The sequence below is a fragment of the Chironomus tepperi genome, unplaced genomic scaffold, assembly GCF_022539635.2.
Source record: "Chironomus tepperi strain 1889 unplaced genomic scaffold, CSIRO-AGI_Ctep_v1 contig_137, whole genome shotgun sequence".
Taxonomy (NCBI): domain Eukaryota; kingdom Metazoa; phylum Arthropoda; class Insecta; order Diptera; family Chironomidae; genus Chironomus; species Chironomus tepperi.
In genome coordinates this window covers 264584-283353 of record NW_027226259.1, presented here as the reverse complement: position 1 = coordinate 283353, position 18770 = coordinate 264584, and the positions used below count along the sequence as shown (strand labels likewise).

At 30.0% G+C, this 18770-nt stretch overlaps 1 protein-coding gene across 1 annotated transcript; it reads left to right on the top strand.

Moving 5' to 3' along the window:
• The first annotated feature begins 1358 nt into the window (after positions 1 to 1358).
• Positions 1359 to 17928, top strand: LOC139087882 (uncharacterized). The gene is made up of 5 exons (XM_070636839.1): positions 1359 to 1979; positions 9468 to 10105; positions 13168 to 13307; positions 14792 to 14968; positions 16011 to 17928. Exons 2-5 carry the CDS (start codon positions 9828 to 9830, stop codon positions 16139 to 16141), a joined length of 726 nt encoding a protein of 241 aa, XP_070492940.1. The 5' UTR covers positions 1359 to 1979; positions 9468 to 9827; the 3' UTR covers positions 16142 to 17928.
• Positions 17929 to 18770: the final 842 nt, after the last annotated feature.

Here is an 18770-nt window from a genome sequence, read left to right as displayed (position 1 = left end):
TGATTAAATAATATAAATAAATTTTCCATAATGCAAAGTTGTCACGGGCAACAAACAAGCATTAAGGAATGTTAAAGTAGGATAATATTTATTAAAAGCGTTCTAAACATAGCACTTTCGCGAAGGCTGAATTCTTCACAGAATATAATTCATATACTTGAAGTATTGAAAAAATATTTCCATTCTTCGCTCTCACTCTCTCATTCTCGTCCTCTTTCTGCATATTGGTCTATACTGATTCACCGAGTGCCATGTTTCTGACTTTTTCATTCTATTTTTATTGTGATTTATATTCTTTGTGGAACTTACTTCTTACTTCATAAATAAATATATTTGAGGAGTTTCTTTTGTGCATTTTTTGAATAACTGTAGAGAATTTGGCTCATTTTGGATTCATTTTATAGGTTATGTAGAAACTTATTATTTAGAATATTTCCGGCTTGATTTCCGGACGGAACCTAATTTTGAGTTTTCATACCTGATTGTGGGTTTCTATATCGTTTAAATGAAGTATTCTCCCGCATTTTAATTTGTTTGTTTTTGATGTTCGATAAAGGTTGAAATTAAAAAGTTTGAAATTTGGCTCAAATAAACATTATTATGGCTTTTATATGATGTTAAAATGCTTGCTCACTCTTATTTCATAGTTCTTAATCGTTCAAAAAACAAATAGACTCGGAATTAAGACAAAATTGATACTCAAAATCTTCAAGTGGAAATGTAAACAAAATTTTTTCGAAATCGAATTTTCGAACTCGAAATTTTTAAATTCTTCAAAATTGTTCCCTTAAAATAGCTTTATTTAACTAATTTAGACTTTCAGACTTGCTATAAAAATGCACAAACTCTGCAAAATCCACATGGTAAGCTTTCATACTTAAGCATACACGCATTTAATGTTTTATCACATTTCCCTCAAATATTCTTGCTAATTTTATGGCCATTCACACAACAACATCATAAGCATGGCAAAGGTATCACATCCAAAACATACAAAAGCATTAAATTTCTCAATAAAAATTGAATTATGAGATAAAAAATTTAAGAACATGAAGCCCCTAAAAGGTAGACTTAATCCAAAAAATTCATAAATTAAATTGCTTAACTGCAAGACACTGAAAAAAACAGCAAGCATTTTATGCTAAATTTCCACATTACATTCACATAAATTTCTCTCCGAAAAGCTCAAAGCCATGCGATTATAACTGAGAGAGAGTAATGAGAATTGAGAGAAAAGGAGCAGCAGCAGTAAACTAAGTTGAAAGATTGTCTATATATATGTATATACAGCACAAAAATATCCTTACGTTGTGATAACAGATGCAAGCATCAGTCGCCTTCCATCTTTCGTCGTGTACGCGTAAAGCTTTCCATTTTTCTCGTATCGAATGTAAGACAAAAAAGGAAGTAAAGTAAAGTTTTGTTCGCTCTAGACTCTTTTAAGTTCCTTTTTGTGTACACAACTGAATTCTCTATATTTGAATTATACCTTTCAAGTGAATCACACACCAATCGTGAATTGAGGATACTTTTTTATTATTTCGTGTCGATAGTTTCTGTCTCTGACTGTATACAACATTCAACAATTTATGCTGTGTTCGACTTTAAAATGATTTAATTGTGAAAATAAGCAGAAAGTGATTTTTTTCCTCCTCTTTTGTGGAATGAAACCTGAATAGATAAATCTCTTTGGTTGGTGAATTTTTTTCTTTGTGATATAAAGAGACAGTGGAAACAAGAAGCATTGGATAGAAACAAATTGAATGTCGAAGAATATAAAGTAAAACCATTGACATTGAGAAATTTGTTAAATTAAGTGCACCAAAAGGAACGAACGGAACTGAATTGATAGATAAAGAATAAAAAAAAAGAAAGGAGGAAGGAAGGAGTGTTGAGGATAGAAGAAGTTAATAAAAGTTTATTTGGTCTCACAACAATTTTTATGTCCCAAGAGATGTGATTGATAACTGTTTGTATAAGTATGAAGGAGGATGTTAGATCAAAAAAACAAAAATTTTTGTTGCTTTTTTTTTTCATTTAATGTTTGAGGCATCAAGCTTTTTATTTGTGTGTACAGTCCACCCGAGCAACACGAAAAGAAAAATCTCAACTTTCTAATCCTTTTGTCCTTTGCTACTCACTCGAAAAGGAATTTGTGTTTCATTATTGGGGATTACTCTTTGGATATGTTGTGAAGAATACCTTTCCAGTAAGTAGCATAAAGGAACGAGTTGGAGAAGCTTTTCGGGGGCTCAAAACATCAGATTCAAGTGTACTACAAACTGGAAATGGATTTCTTTTTTCGGAACATAATCAATTTATTCTCTAAAAATAACATTCAATTGAGCAGAAGGAAATCCAATAAATTCGCTATCGTGAGGAAGTTTCATCCATAAGAATTGAAATTAATATCAATTAATGGACATTGCTCCTATAGATTTAAAAATAAAATGCCTTAATCCAGTGCTGTCCAAATTTTGTTCTCAATCAAGGCTTGCCATGAATTCATGTCGTGTCGCGTAAGAGTTTAGACAACACTGCCTTAATCTATGATGAATATTTGTCTTATTGTCAATGGTTAATAGCTGAAAATAGAACGACTGACCTGCCATCCACAAGAAATGTCCAAAAATATCAATCATAATCAGTTCTTAAAGAAATCCAATCCTACGTCCACTGGCATCAAATTTCTTTTGAAATCATGCCTAATACTTTTGACCAGTCAGTTACTGGGCTGAATGTCATGGATATTAGTTATGTAGATTTGTGTATCAATGCTTATCAGCCCACATACACAATAATCCCTCCGTCCTTAACACTCACACACATTTACACCCACTAAAGGAAATAAGCATTAAAAAAATGAGTTCAATCGGTTCATATCATGAAGGAATCAATGATAGATTATCATGTATTTTTAATTTCTGTTAGATCCAAGAGCATTTAATTGAAAAAGTTTCATTTCATCTTCAAAAGAATCGTGATTGCAGTAAGTAAACATGGAGCATGAACTTTCCACAACTTTGTTTGATGTTGTAAATTGCAATCAAAACCAGCAAGTATCACCTCTTGCCATTAGCTTGTTCTGCTCTCATTCATTGATAGAAAATTTATGGAAAATCCGTCAATGTGAAAAAAAGATGTAAAAATTTAAAGAAGTGCTCTTTACAGTAATATCCGAGATTTCCCTTAACGACAGCTATTTGACTTTAAGTACTAAAAAAAACTTTCGTGATTGGCGAAAAATTGAAAAAGATTTTCCACAATTTCCATCCTGTTGAAATTTTATTTCCCTATCAAAGCTCCTCACCCCATCGCCAATAAGCTGTCAAATACCTGAAAGCATTTAAATTACCTCCACGGAGACATAAAATATCAAAAAACTGCATTAACATTTTTATGTCGCTCGGGCCATAGAGCATAAAGACATAAAACACAGATTAAATGACTTTCTCTTTCTTCATGTTTTTCTGCCATTTTACGAGAGATTTCTTCTTCTTTTTTTGGTCACTGCACACACACAATTTTCCTTTACATCATCTAAATGAATTTCTGAATAGACGTGAAGTCATGATAGAAGGTCGTTAATGAATATGAATCATATTTTTTCCCCTTTTAAGAAACAAATGAGAACAAAAGGTTAGCATGAATGAGTCCATTTGTGGCTGGTAAAAGCGCAAATTATTGTGGGATCTTCTGTAAAATGTCATCTGAAATTTTCAAAAAATAACGGTCAAAAAATATTTGAAAAAGAACGGTTAAAAAAATATTTGAAAAATAACGGTCAAAAATTATTTGAAGAGTCAAAATTCAAGAAATTGCCGTTCAAAACCCAAAATTTTGAAAATTTTGAACATGGCCAGACAGACAAAATGCAGACAGAAGACAGCTTATCCAACAACCAAAGTTGAAACTAAACAAACAACATGGAAAGTAGAATAAAAATAAGAATGCGACAATAAATTAGCTTGAAAGGAAGGAGGAAATGAAGTAAAAGTGGTGAAAAAAGCCGCATTGCTATAATTTTTCCGGAAGTACGAATTAATTTCACACAATTAATGCTTTCACGTTCATTCCATTCCATCTACAATATGAGATTTCTGTTCAAGCTCTTTTCATCCATATCCATCCAATATACTTCATCAATTAATGAAGTGCTGAATGAAGACGAAAATAAGCTTTAAATCTCTATTTCAATCTACTCATTCATTACAAAAACTCTCAACAGAGTCAGTCTGTATCTTTTATATATTGACGCAATCAGTTTCAATTTTCCATTTTCAATTTTTTTTTTTCGACTTTATTTCTTTCTTTTCCCCCAACAGATTACGAAACGTACAACAAATAGAATTTTTTACATTCTGTAATGAATTCATTACAGAATTTAAGTTAATGAATATCAAATAACCATGAACAGAGTAGAGAGTAGAGAGAGAGATGAAAACAGGCAACGAAGGCAAAAATAACAAACATTAAAAAATGTTTTTTTCGGGAGGGGATAGCAAAAAAAAGCACAGAAATAAGCACAAAGAAACATATTACATTTCAGATATCGTCTGCAAAATAATTGTGAAAAGGGTTGCGGCAAAAAAGTAATAAAGTTTGACCTCCGAAACGGTTTAAAAAATTGCTATGAAATTTAAATTTTAAATAACCGTTAAAATTATATCAAAATATCTCCAAGCTAGTTTAACGAATAGAGCAAGTAGAGCTGAAATTTTAATTACAAAAACCTAACCGCCCATTTAACATGCAAATTGGAAGTAGCTCGGATTTTTGCATGCTCTAGTTCAGAATGTTTATCTGCATCAGCCACATATTTCCATCCACTCCACATTTTACAATGAACATTTTAAATGAGTGTAGAGCTTGCCTGGCCTTTGCATGCTAATATGCTGACTGTATTGTAGTCACTTGATAGATGTTTATCAATTGTCATGCGGTCAAGTGACTGTCACTGTTAATCATACTATCCACTTAACATCAATATGGATAACATTTCAATGCCTACTGGGGTCGGGTCACATTATGAGTATAAAACGACCAGTCCCAAAAATGTTTAAAAATGAACATGAATGAGAGATGAGAATAGCAACAAAAAAAAAAGGAATTACAGCAAGCAAACAAACAACATCAGAATCAACAGCCAAAATAAAGTTTAAAGCGGCGAAAAAAATATGCTTTTATTAAAGTATTAGCTCAATTGTTGTAGGATGAATGAAAGCTGCTTCTTTCCATTGTGTAAATAGCTTGCGAGAGTTTCTTTATTTCGCATTTAATTCTCCCAAAAAAAAAAGATGCTAGGTCGTTTTTTTCCATATTTTATTTTATTGTTAGGAATAAAAAAAACGCAAATTTTGCTTCCATTTCTGTGAATGCTCCTCAAAAAATTATAATTTTTTTGTGATAAATGTGTTCAATATTTTTTAATCTTAAATTGAGCCTTTTCGGTCGAGAAGAAAATTATACAAAATAAACAAGTTAAAAAGTCACTTCGGGCAGATGTTTACATTCTTTTGGATGATGATGTCAGGCAGAAAAGTAAAGAGATTACTTGTTTCTGAGAAGAAAATGCTGGAATTTACATAGGTTTGGCATATTGTGACTTAATCAATGGAATTGGGGAATTGTTAAAGTCAAACAGTTTGTATTTCTTCGGTTTTGAGCATTATTGTTCCTTTTCTGGGAATTCCTGATCCAAAAGTATAAATTTCAATAAAAACGAGTAATAATTTTCATATTTTGGTTTGTTTACATTTCCACTTGACGATTTTGCTTCTAAAATTTAGCTTAATTCTGCATTGTATTGTCGTTTTAAAAATTGTAAGCCATTAAATGCACGCGAGCAAATATGTTTACATCATATTCTAGTATTAAAATTGCTTTATTCAGCTTAAAATTGCAAAATAACAACAAAAAGTGGTGAAATTTTTTGAAAATTTAAAGATTACTAGATCAATTTACGTTAGTTACTGAGTAGTTCAATACTGGATGAAATCTAAGCTACCAATTAATGTTTGAGGATAGAATTTTAAGAGTATTTCATGTTGAAAATAAAAGGAACCGAGAGAATGAACACAAAAAGGATCTGAAAACAATGAACTCAAAAAATTCGAAAAAAAAAAACGTCAATCAATCAATTAAATTTCTAAAGGAGAACATGAAAAATAAATTTCACATTCAAAAGTTGTTTTACGTTGAAAAGAGTTTTCTGTAAAAATGTCGAGAAATTCGAGAGGAGTTGAAGGAACCCACCCCAAATAGAATCATTATTTGATCAGCTAAAATATTCCAATTAAATTAAACAAAGAATTAATATCAAAAAGTTACAAACCGATTACAAAATAAATCATATTTACGAAGAATATGCGTAGCAATAACAAAAAAAAATCAAATAACAGAGAAATTAAGGAAGAAGAAACAAATAACGAAGAGCCAAATTGAGCGAAAAAAAAGTTCTTTTTCTGACTGTTTATTAATAGTAATCAAAAAAGTTTCCATGGTCATTACGAGTAGCAATTAATACAATCTGTTGTTAAAATTTGATTCACTCAATCCCCAAAAGCCGATAATAGTTGATTGTCTAGTAATCCAGGGAAGATGTCAGATGCATATTAATAATCCCATCACTCTATTATGTTTCCCACCACATATATTACATATTTAGTCGCATCATCCACATTTGATCTGATATCAAATTTATGAGTTTACTCAATGAAGAATAAAATTCATATTTGTGACTCTATATATATGTACGGCTTATACATCAATTCATTGAGGCTTAATATTCAATCAATTTGTGAGTAAAATCATTTGTATGTATGAGGTAAAGGTGTCATTAACAAATGACGTCTGTAATTAATCTTCGATGATTATTGAGTTAGGGGCCACATGCCTTTTTTGACCGTTATTTTTCAAATAATTTTTTGATGGTTATTTTTCAAATATTTTTTCACCGTTAATTTTCAAATCTTTTTGACCGTTATTTTTCAAATATTTTTTGACTCTCATTTTATTGTTCCTTCATTCATCTCCAGATCTCCTAATAAACTTACGTCATAAATGAATAATTCCATCAGTTCACTCCAGCATCTGATTATATTGATGAATTGATCTTTAATCGATGAGTGTTCTTCTAAATAATGAATAACTTATTTGCTCTTTTTTTCGGGGGATGCTGCTGCTGATTCTCTCGATAAAGTTAGTGAATTAAAGATTTTTCATGATTGATTGGAGCAAAATTAAATTACATTATAAGCTTACAGAGCTTAAATGAGATTGCTGTTCAACAAAGTTATTGTGGTAGGCATAATAATCTGCATGAATCGGCTTTACGAACTCAACAAACAGCCATTCGTAAAACATTTTTTTTTTCTCTCTTTCCCCTGAATAATCACATTTATAAATATGCTACGTAATCGTGTATATGTGAGTGCGTGTGCTGTTATCTATACGCAAATAACATTTCAATTGTACTGTATATATATGTATGATGAGGATGAATATGAATGAGGAAAAAGAGAAAGGAAAATTAATCTGTTTAAAACAAGAGCAAGTAAACATTGTGTATATAGTGGCAGCATGTACGAGTTGCTGTTTAGCTAGAGATTGCTTTTAAGATCCTTAACTGAATTTATTTGTCCAAATATCATAAACGATTTTGTTTGTTGCTGATACTATCGAAGGATTTTGTGCTTTTTGGAGTATTTTCGGGGGACAATCCTTAAGTGACGTCACATAATTTGTGCAACTAGAACTAAAAAGTGAGAGAATATTGTGGATATAAGAGGAGTACTGGACAAAGAAATTGAAAAAATCCAATTTTAGATTGACGTCACTGACGGACAGCCCCTTGAGTAAATCCATACTGTTTATAGGAAAATTAGAGCTCCTATCAGGATTATCAATCAATATCGTACAATTTTCATGCAAATTTCGGGTAGGAAGTACATATTTGAATTTATATTTGACATAAAATAGCTGTGCTTCACATAAAAAATCGATGGAATCGATTCTTGAATAATTGTGTCGGTATTTGAATATATTTAGTCCCAGGCTATAACAAAAGGCTTACTGATTAGCTTTAAAGTTTCTTTCTCTTGTTCAACGTCGATTTTTTGCGTGGGAAAAGAATTTCAATTCACAAATATAAAGTTTCTAGGCATGAATGTTACTTGTTAAGCCATCATAGCTTCATCAATTCCACCCCGCTGGTCCTTAATTCCAACTGACATTACGAAACAATAGACATTCTCTCTTAAATTCCCCTAGAAAATTCCCTCTTTAATAAATTCACAAAAATGCCCATTGTGAATCCACAGAATGTATCCATAATTCAAATTAAAATTTTTTATTCAGAATAAAGTTATTTACATTTTATTATGTGTCAGCATTTTGCGAAAATAAAGTCACGCAAACCATATGCATAATGGATGTAAATTTAATATTTTTATGGTGTAAAAAAATGGCAAATATATGATTTTATTGGTAGATTTTATCATGTAAATTAATAGATATTTTGTTATGTATTTATTACAATATGGTTGGTAATAAACATGTTTGAGTGGTAAAATTGTTTATTCTCGGGTATTCTTAAATTTTATGCAGAATATGGATTGAAACCAGAAGTTTGGTATATTTTTGGAAATTATAATAGTAGTTCAACATAAATCATTAAGTTTTTCCATAGAAATGAAACATTATAAACCATAATTTGTGTAATTTTCACTTGCTTGAAAAGTTTTGCTTCTGTGGATGTTCTACATTTTCACTAAAATCTTTCTTCTGGATGTTCAAATGTCAGCTTGTCAGTTTAATACACAATTTGATCATAATTTAGAAGAATAAAAACAAATTTTAGTACAAATAAAAGAAAATCAAGAATTTTCCAATTTCTGCTTATATTTACTGCACTGGATCTGTTAAATATCAAAGTTCATCATACTTAAGGTAGAAAGATCACAATTATGACGAAAATAAAGCTGCTTAAAATATAAATTTTCATGAAAAACAAAATTTTAAAAATTCCAATGTTTGTAAACAAAGACTTAAAACTTTTAACTGAATGTTCATTGCTCACATTTTTAATCGCATTAAAAAGGATTAAAAATACAGTATAACACAGAAATATCGAATCAATAATACTAAACGATTTCCAATTACAGTCAATGACCAGTCTCTGTCAATAAATAACCCTGTTCAATAAATTAATAATTCAAGTCAATATGTGCACATAATAAACTGCAAAAATTTCCTATAAAAACTTGATGCCAATCAACATTTTAATAGCTATTTTATTACATTATCCACATCCATAATGTAGGATTCATGAACCTTTTTTTAGTCATTCCATTTAAAGCTTCTATTGCTCTATAATCGAATCTCTTAATTCAATTTGAATTATTCATTTACACAAGAAAAAAATAAGGAGCAAAATAACTTTAAACCTCAAATTCAATTATTTACAGTTCTGTTCGCGTTGGGATTGAAATCTTAAAGTCAGAGATCGTCGAACGAGAGTCAAATGATTATTAAATAATGAATTGATGCAGTTCAAGCTTCTAAGATTATATGGATAATTTAAACTGGATGATTTAAAAGAGAATAGAAAGAAGAAAGGAAGGAAGGAACAAAAAAATTACAAATTTATCGTGTTGTTCTCGTAATAAGCAGAGAAAATAACAGTAAAAATCACACGCCGGGGCATTAATAGAAGTTATCAAAGATATATAAAAAATTGTATTTTTACATCGTCAAGGAAGCAGGCTATGAAAGATAATGGAGATACAGAAAGAGAAGGAATGTTAATAAAGAAAATGTAATATTAAATGAATAGACGAAAGAGGAAGAAGAAAAAAAAGTTTTTGAGAAAAGTAAAGGAAGTAAAAGCAAAAAAAAAAATGGAATGTGAAAAGACTTCTTCGAATTTCACAGCAATGCTGCTGGAGATAAACTGTCAAATAGCACAATTTCGTGATCTTCTTATTCACATTGGTCACGACAAGCACGATTCACCAGAACTTAGGATATCAATAAGGAAAACACGTCGTGCGTGTGTTGAACAATGCTTGAAGGTAGCAGAGCTCATTTTACCTCAAATGAAAAGGTATGTAAGAGGATTACAGACTCAAAGGGGTGTATCCAGGGGGAATTCTGATCTCAGTAATCTGAGTATGTCACGGATTTTTAAAACAAATTATTAGATCAGATAAAATGGTATTTTCTGTACTTTTTGTTTGTTCTGCAAGTGGCTAATATGTTGATATCACGAATTTAAACTATAAACTTCCAGAAGATTAGTTATTTTACAAGAAAATGTGCATGAAAAGACTTAAATTTCCAGAAATAAGATATTTCTAATTTTGTAAACAAAATCTTGAAAGCTTAAATTTTGAGCTTTTTTGAAAGCTTTTCTTAACAGAAAATATCGTTCCTGGATACCACTATGGGCCCAAAATGGCAAAGGTTGTCAAAAATTCAGGTTATGTGTGGATGTTATAGTGCCTAAAGAGTAGTGTACGGGAAAAAAAGAAATTTTGTCCAAAACTGCTGTGTGCCTGACTTATGGCCAAAAAACGATTTTTGGTACCTGCCATTATAAAAATTGTTGGCGTGCTTCAATACATGGACCAATTTTTTTCAAACTTTTTTATTTATTAGATATATATAGAGCCTACAAAATAACAACACATTTTCATAATTTAGGTTCCACTGTATATCCAAAAAGTTAAAAATATGTCAAAAAATGCGATTTTTTTAACATTTCATGCTTTCATGCAGCTATATTGCACTATGGGATAAAAAATGTATATGCATTTGATAGAACCTATTTATACCTAAAAATCACCCATAGATTGTAATTTAATTGGATGCACTACAAAAGCATAAAATAACTTTAAAGCAAAAAATTTTCGGTTTTTTGTGATTTTTTGACCTTTAACCCCATTTTTCCCTATAAAGGAAATTCGTGCTGTTTCAGGTGAACAGAGATTATTATAGGACTAGTATTGTACTATTATTATGTGAAAAAAATTTCAATATGGGACCCCCTAGCTCATTTTTGGGGTCCAAAGTATACCCCCCTTCAAAAATGGGGGTCTCTCAAAACTCAATGTTATTTTTCTTAACCGGATGTTTGACAAATAATTTAAAAACACTTTTAAACTACATTTTAATAAATTTTAAGCAGTTCTAAACTGTTCTGAACAATCGAAACTACTCATGCTAGCCAGTTCATAGATTTATAAGTTTTTGAGTTTTACACATATTTTGACGAGGTTTTTTGGACTCCAATGGCAATATATATATAAATTGTTTATTTTTTCATAAAGTACTAACAATATCCTATCCAACAATATATAATAAGTCATACATAAGGTCAATTCAGTCAAAAATTTCGAAAAATGTTCAAAATTTTATGTTTTTTTAAAATTCATGCTTCACATTTATGCTTATAACTGCTGTTAATCTTAAGTATATGAATTAAATTTGGTATTTTTGTAGACATTAGAGTAGTATTAATGTAATAAAAAGGAAATCAAAGTCCAAAAATAGCTTAATGTAAAAAAGGACAAAGTCCAATTTACCACATTTTGACTTCCTTTACTCAGTGCAGGGAGCATCCAAATTTTATTTTTTAAAATATTTTCTATAGATCTATACTAAAACTAATAAAATATGTACGCAAAAATCATTTTCCGAAACTAGCTAGAACAAATTTGTCCATTGAAAATCCTTAAAAATAGCTATTTTTAGAAATAATTAGTTAACTCGATTCTTATGATTAACAGCGAAAAATTACTTTTGTGTATATTTTCTGTTAGTTCTAGTATAGATCTATAGAAAATATTTTAAAAAATAAAATTTGGATGCTCCCTGCACTGAGTAAAGGAAGTCAAAATGTGGTAAATTGGACTTTGTCCTTTTTTACATTAAGCTATTTTTGGACTTTGATTTCCTTTTTATTACATTAATACTACTCTAATGTCTACAAAAATACCAAATTTAATTCATATACTTAAGATTAACAGCAGTTATAAGCATAAATGTGAAGCATGAATTTTAAAAAACATAAAATTTTGAACATTTTTCGAAATTTTTGACTGAATTGACCTTATGTATGACTTATTATATATTGTTGGATAGGATATTGTTAGTACTTTATGAAAAAATAAACAATTTATATATATATTGCCATTGGAGTCCAAAAAACCTCGTGAAAATATGTCTAAAACTCAAAAACTTACAAATCTATGAACTGGCTGACATGAGTAGTTTCGATTGTTCAGAACAGTTTAGAACTGCTTAAAATTTATTAAAATGTAGTTTAAAAGTGTTTTTAAATTATTTGTCAAACATCCGGTTAAGAAAAATAACATTGAGTTTTGAGAGACCCCCATTTTTGAAGGGGGGTATACCTTTGGACCCCCCAAAAATGAGCTAGGGGGGTCCCATATTGAAATTTTTTTTCACATAATAATAGTACAATACTAGTCCTATAATAATCTCTGTTCACCTGAAACAGCACGAATTTTCTTTATAGGGTAAAATGGGGTTAAAGGTCAAAAAATCACAAAAAACCGAAAATTTTTTGATTTAAAGTTATTTTATGCTTTTGTAGTGCATCCAATTAAATTACAATCTATGGGTGATTTTTAGGTATAAATAGGTTCTATCAAATGCATATACATTTTTTATCCCATAGTGCAATATAGCTGCATGAAAGCATGAAATGTTAAAAAAATCGCATTTTTTGACATATTTTTAACTTTTTTGGATATACAGTGGAACCTAAATTATGAAAATGTGTTGCTATTTTGTAGGCTCTATATATATCTAATAAATAAAAAAGTTTGAAAAAATTGGTCCATGTATTGAAGAACGCCAACAATTTTTATAATGGCAGGTACCAAAAATCGTTTTTTGGCCATAAGTCAGGCACACAGCAGTTTTGGACAAAATTTCTTTTTTTCCCGTACACTACTCTTTAGGCACTATAACATCCACACCTAACCTGAATTTTTGACAACCTTTGCCATTTTGGGCCCATAGTGGATACACCCCCCGTCGCAACATCTACAATCAATTCATTTATCTTTTAATAATATCATATAAAATCTGTTTATTAACATCTCAATTCTCTGTGCATTTGCGTGTGACAAACAATAGCAGTGAAGAAGTATCAGCAACACCATTTGATAATCCACATCTTATTCTCCTCTTCTACCTCACGCAACTTTTTCTTCGTGAACTTGTTCGCTCTTATCATCTCCTTAAAATTATCCCTATGGACATGAGCGGATATTTCGGTAAGTTTCTATCATTGTGCGGCGTAGTCAATTGATGACATAAGTTTAAAGAGGCTTTAAAAAAAGCTTATAAATATTTTTTATCGCTTTCCGGCGCGCATTTTTCCCTCGAGATAAAAGTTATAATGTACATTTTGCCCCATTTAGGCAGATCTTATGAACTTTAAATCTTCTTTTGTGAATTATTCTATTTGGGGACATTTGGTGGAGCTTTGATAAGTTTTTTATTTCTGTGAGAATTCTGGATGCTTTTAGCTGTAGAATAAACAGTTTAGATGATGAGAATAAGTTGATAAGTGCAATTGGGATTTGTTTTTCTGACCTTTACAGTTGTAATAAGTTACCCAAAAAGTTTTTGTTTGAAAGTAGAAACATTCAACGGATAATATTTGAATTTTTAGTACACGACATAGTTTCTTCTCCTTCAATTTTAACGGAAATTTTTTAAATTGGGTGTCAGTTGTTTTAAATATATTTTGAAAACAAGAAAACAGCAAAAGTGAAAATAATTAGTTTAAGTAGTTTAACTATATTTTCAATTCATAAGGAAAGACAAATCACGTGCAATCAAACCAAGCAAACATCCAGCATAAAACTTTTATCTTGAATTGCCTTCCTGAGGTAAAAATTGTGAAAAACATTTCAGCATAGAGAAAAATTTGCAAAGGTTTTAAAAATTTTACTTTAAGGCGTTAAGAATCTTAAACAAAAGCACAGTTTCAAGAACAGCCAACAGTTACTATGGCTATTTGATTACAAGTGTATTTTGCTGATTTCTCTACAGAATTGCTTAACCGCAAATTCACTACTTGAATGAATTTCCATTTTGTGCTGATTAGTCATTTGTGACTACATTTCGAAAGTGTCACCAACTAAAGTAATTAATTCGCTTTGAATAGTCACGAAATTAGTCTTTTTAAGGAACAAGAAAAAGTTTTTCATGCACTATCTTTCCGTGACACACGAACTTCCTCAAAATTTATGTCATGTTTGTACCAAAGCTAATGAAAGGTCTATAAATTTGGTGAAAGTTTGACAATTCACATTTTCTTAATAAATTAGGTTCCAGAAGTAAAAGCTCCAACATTTATTGGCATAATCAAGCTCAATTTATGGTATTATATTCAAAAAGTTTTGCGGTACTGTGAGTAGTTTCTAGCTCAAAGGAATTACTCTATTAATTTTATGAAGCATAATCAAAACAAGTCAATGGAAAATCATCAAAACATTTCATTATTATCGTGCGTAGCTACACATTATCATAAATAAAAATGCGCTCAAGTCATTAATTCAGCTACAACTTTAACAATTTTCGTTTTAAATGTGAACGCTAAACATAAAAAAGTGACAGAAAACTTTTCTCATTTTCTCAATACAAATTTTTTTGTTGCTTCCTTTTTACATGTTTTCTTTCTGTTAACAACTCGATGCTGGTGATGATGATGATGGCATTTAATGGCATGTATATGAATATGAACATGCAGAGAATCGTATTGGAGGACAAAACTTGGGAAATGTGATAAGTCAAATACTGCTTTGTAAGCAAATCAATCCAGACTTCCAGCTGGAGGAGCTAGGCAGCATAACGAAAGACTCAAAGGAAATTGCAAAAGTTCTATCTGAAATGCAGGAATTTATGCCGAAACAAGAGGCTTATATGGGTAAGACATTTCTCTCATTAATTTACATGCTATTAGCATTAAAAAAAAGGGTTCAATAATGACAGCTACAAATTTCTCACTCCAGAGAGACTCTTTTTTTGTGTGCTCATTTAATTAATGTGCTGCGACAAATCTCCGTTTATTAGACGGAAAAGACAAAAACAACGGAAAGCAATTTTAATATTTTTTTATTCAGTTCCTCCTCATTTTGTGCTCTAAGGCACCGACAAGAATTCTTTTTACATCGTTTAAATCTCACGCTACACTAATTATGTTATTCACTTCTATCTCACACCCACCCCTCGCTAAAGCTTTCCACTTTTTTTTTTAAGACTTAAACATTATTTAATGATGGTGATGATTATTTAATACCAACCGCAATTTTATTTCATACCTCATTCCCATAACTTACTTTCCTCGTTTTTCTTGTCTTTATGCTTGTTTTCTTAGCACAGTAATGCAACAAAAATGGTCTTTTGTGTGCTCAGTTTAGGCAATTTATCTTTTAGTTCTTCGTGGAAAAGCTTAAAGAAACTTTGCAAATGAGCTTTCTTGTTCTTTGTTTACAAAAGTTTAAATTGATAATTTTGATTCAAAATAACCTTTGGTTTGGACATAAAATTAATCTTTGTACGCTTTAAGATGTAAAATTTAGTATTTTAAGGATCCAGTGATTTAAAAAAGGCAGAATATGAATTTTCTTCATATTTTTAAGTTTTTCGTTTGCAAATTTTAATTTTGAAATTTTTTCATTAAAGAAATCTTTGATCGTGTCCTGAAGTTGATTTTGCTTTTATCTAAGATGCAAAGATTGCTATGTTAAAGATCCAGTGCTGTTAAAATAGACAAAAATACCATGTTTTTTGTTTGTTTACATTAAAAAGATGCAATAATTTAAAATCTGTTCAAAAACAAGAAGAACTGACAAGACACGTCGCAGCACAAAACAAAACTGTCAACATCATTTTAAGCGCCTTTCTCATCCAAAAAGTCAACAAAATTTCACACCACTTTTTTATATTTTATTCAATGCCTTTTACAGAACGCAACGAAGTCCTCGTAAAAGATAAAAATGTATCGTGGCCTGAGAAACGACGACGTGTTGAATCATTATACCGTAACATGGGTTTTTTCTGTTGCATTTCAAGACAACCACAGCCAAGTTACCTTTAAAAGACATCCAAAATAGTTACATGAGAAGAGATTTCCTGTTAGCAGGATGCAACAAGCTATTTTTTATACGTACGATATGATGCTTATGATTTTTTATGATGGGAAGGGTGATTGTGATGTTATAGAAAACTGAAAGAATTGAGAATGTGAAGCACGGAAGAAAATATGAATTTGAGGTAAGAAATGTAAAGAGTTTTTTATTCCACATCCATAAAATAAATGGATTTGGGTATGAAAATGCATATGTAGCAACGAAATGAAATGTAAAGCTTATGACACTGTGAAGGATATAAGAAACGAAAAGGAACATGATGATCATTTGTAAAATGTCAGTACCACCATAAAGTATATATACACAGATAGCCTAAAAACTTTAACTAATGTTCAATTCAAGATTATTTTTTATTGTTTATTTTGTTCTCAGTAATGATAATCCAAGCTGAACTCTTTTTAAGCATATTCAAAATTGTTATCTGAACAGTTCGTATAGTATAGATCATTAATTAAACTTAAAGTAAAGATTTACACTCGAATTTTGAGTATTAAAATGCACTGTTCAAACCTCAATTTCACTCCATAATATTTCAAGCATCAAGTATGTAGATTTATGTGTATGTAGAATGGATCAAAAAATATAAAAGCTATAAAAAAATAACTCATATATAAAAAATTATATCCATAAAGTTCTTACATTCCGTAATATTTATCATGCACAATGTGAAAATAATAAACATGAAAACATTTATAAACATAGAGTCGTATTGAATAAGTTAAATGGTCATCAGATATGAGCGGTCGGAGCGCTTTTTTTGGGTATTGATGAATAAATAGGAATGGATGAGATCACTGAATTATGAAATTTTACGCCTACTACTTTGAAATCCGTTGAAAAATTTCTCAAAAAAGCTCAAAATTCAAAACTTAGCCTTTCTGGACCAAACTGCTTGTCATACTATTGATCTTTTGTTAGTATAATGTTTAAAGTTATGTATTCAACATGTTATGAGCTTGTAAAATATCCATAAAGTACTTAAAATTGCAATTTTCTGAAACATTGTATTTAATGTACTAAAATAAGGAGCTTTTAGATTCCTTATTTAAAATTTGTTCGAAAACAAGGAAAACCGTTACTAAATTATATGAAATTCAACATTCCAAACATTCATTTGGTTTCAGATTACGAAATTCAAATATTTATTTATTTATTTCCCAAGCTTATTTAAAATCACATCAATTAAAATAACACACATCCGAAAGCAGGTATATCCTCCCATGAGCAACAAATTATTCATAAAATCCATCCATATTCTAGCCCCAAATGTGCTCCAATTGAAAAATAAATAAAAACATTGGGTTTGTTCATAAATGATGTCCACTAAATATTGTATTTTAAGCGTCTCCTCTGTTGCTGAGCTTAAGGCTCCTTCAAAGTAATTCAGACATCCACCATGATACCTCTGACTGTAACTGCCATAATATGCAACTTGAAATGGGGAATTAGGACTCATTCAAGGCTGAAAACCTGTAACTTTGGATGAACCCTACTTAAAATACAATATCTCATGGATGTCACTTATGAACGTCCCCTAAGGCCTTTGAAAAAAGAAATCTAAATTATGATTATGATACCGAAATTTAAATTTTGATCTGATCCTTCAAATGTCAAAAGGCATTGAATATAAAAAAATTAAACTTCCTCGTTCGACATATGGAAGAAGATAAAAATCTTTAATATTTTTTTATTATAATTACCAATTAACATAAAATACTTGCATGGACGTATAAAATTATGGCATAAAAAATTATAGAAAACTTAAAAAGTTGTATGAAAATTCCAAAAAATATAAAAAAAAACTGAAACATGAAGCAATTAAAGGACCTTTAATGATTAGTAAAACTGAATATATAAGAAGAAATTAAGCTAGAATGAATGGAAACTTTTGTGATGTATAAAAAAAGAAGAGATAAAAAATAATTAAAATATTTAAATTAATTCGGTATTGAGTCACATTGCAAGAGATAAGAGTATCAGCATTTGGTCTATAAAAAATTTTAAATTGGCACTAAAGCTCAGTCAAATTATCGTAAATGATTATTTCGAATTCTTTGAGTCAGTCCACAATAGCTTGTACACATTTTAATAGAGAACATGATGGGATATTTAAAATGAGTCAAATTGCAAGTTGAATGTATCCCATTAAGAATTGTCGATGACAGGGACAGGATGGAATGGCAAAATGTGAATGACGATAATTAAATATCCCTTTTTCGAGAAACTAGGTCAATTACAAATGTAGGAATCAAATATGTACATAATAATAGTGCTTTTTAAAGCCATATCACTAATTCAATTTATGTTTCATTTGCAGTTTAAATGACTGCCATGCAAAAGAAAATTAAGGATAGGTGTTCAATAGTTAAATATGAAAATTTTATAAAATAATTATGATGATTTTTCTCAAAAACACATCGCATCGCATTAACATTATAGTTACGATATAAGTTCGCACATGTCAAATTATTTACCATCATACTCTGACTAGAGTGTACATTAGTAGATGAAATTTGTCGAATTAAATGAATATAATAATGTAATTTAAGGTAATTTAATAAACTTTAAGGTTTTAAA

Bases quoted from the DNA above. Each gene is read 5' to 3' on its own strand.
- LOC139087882 (XM_070636839.1), top strand. From the start codon at position 9,828: ATGAATAGACGAAAGAGGAAGAAGAAAAAAAAGTTTTTGAGAAAAGTA. The intron at 10,106-13,167 runs GTATGTAAGAGG...GACAAACAATAG, and splicing joins ATTTTACCTCAAATGAAAAG to CAGTGAAGAAGTATCAGCAA. The intron at 14,969-16,010 runs GTAAGACATTTC...TGCCTTTTACAG, and splicing joins GAAACAAGAGGCTTATATGG to AACGCAACGAAGTCCTCGTA.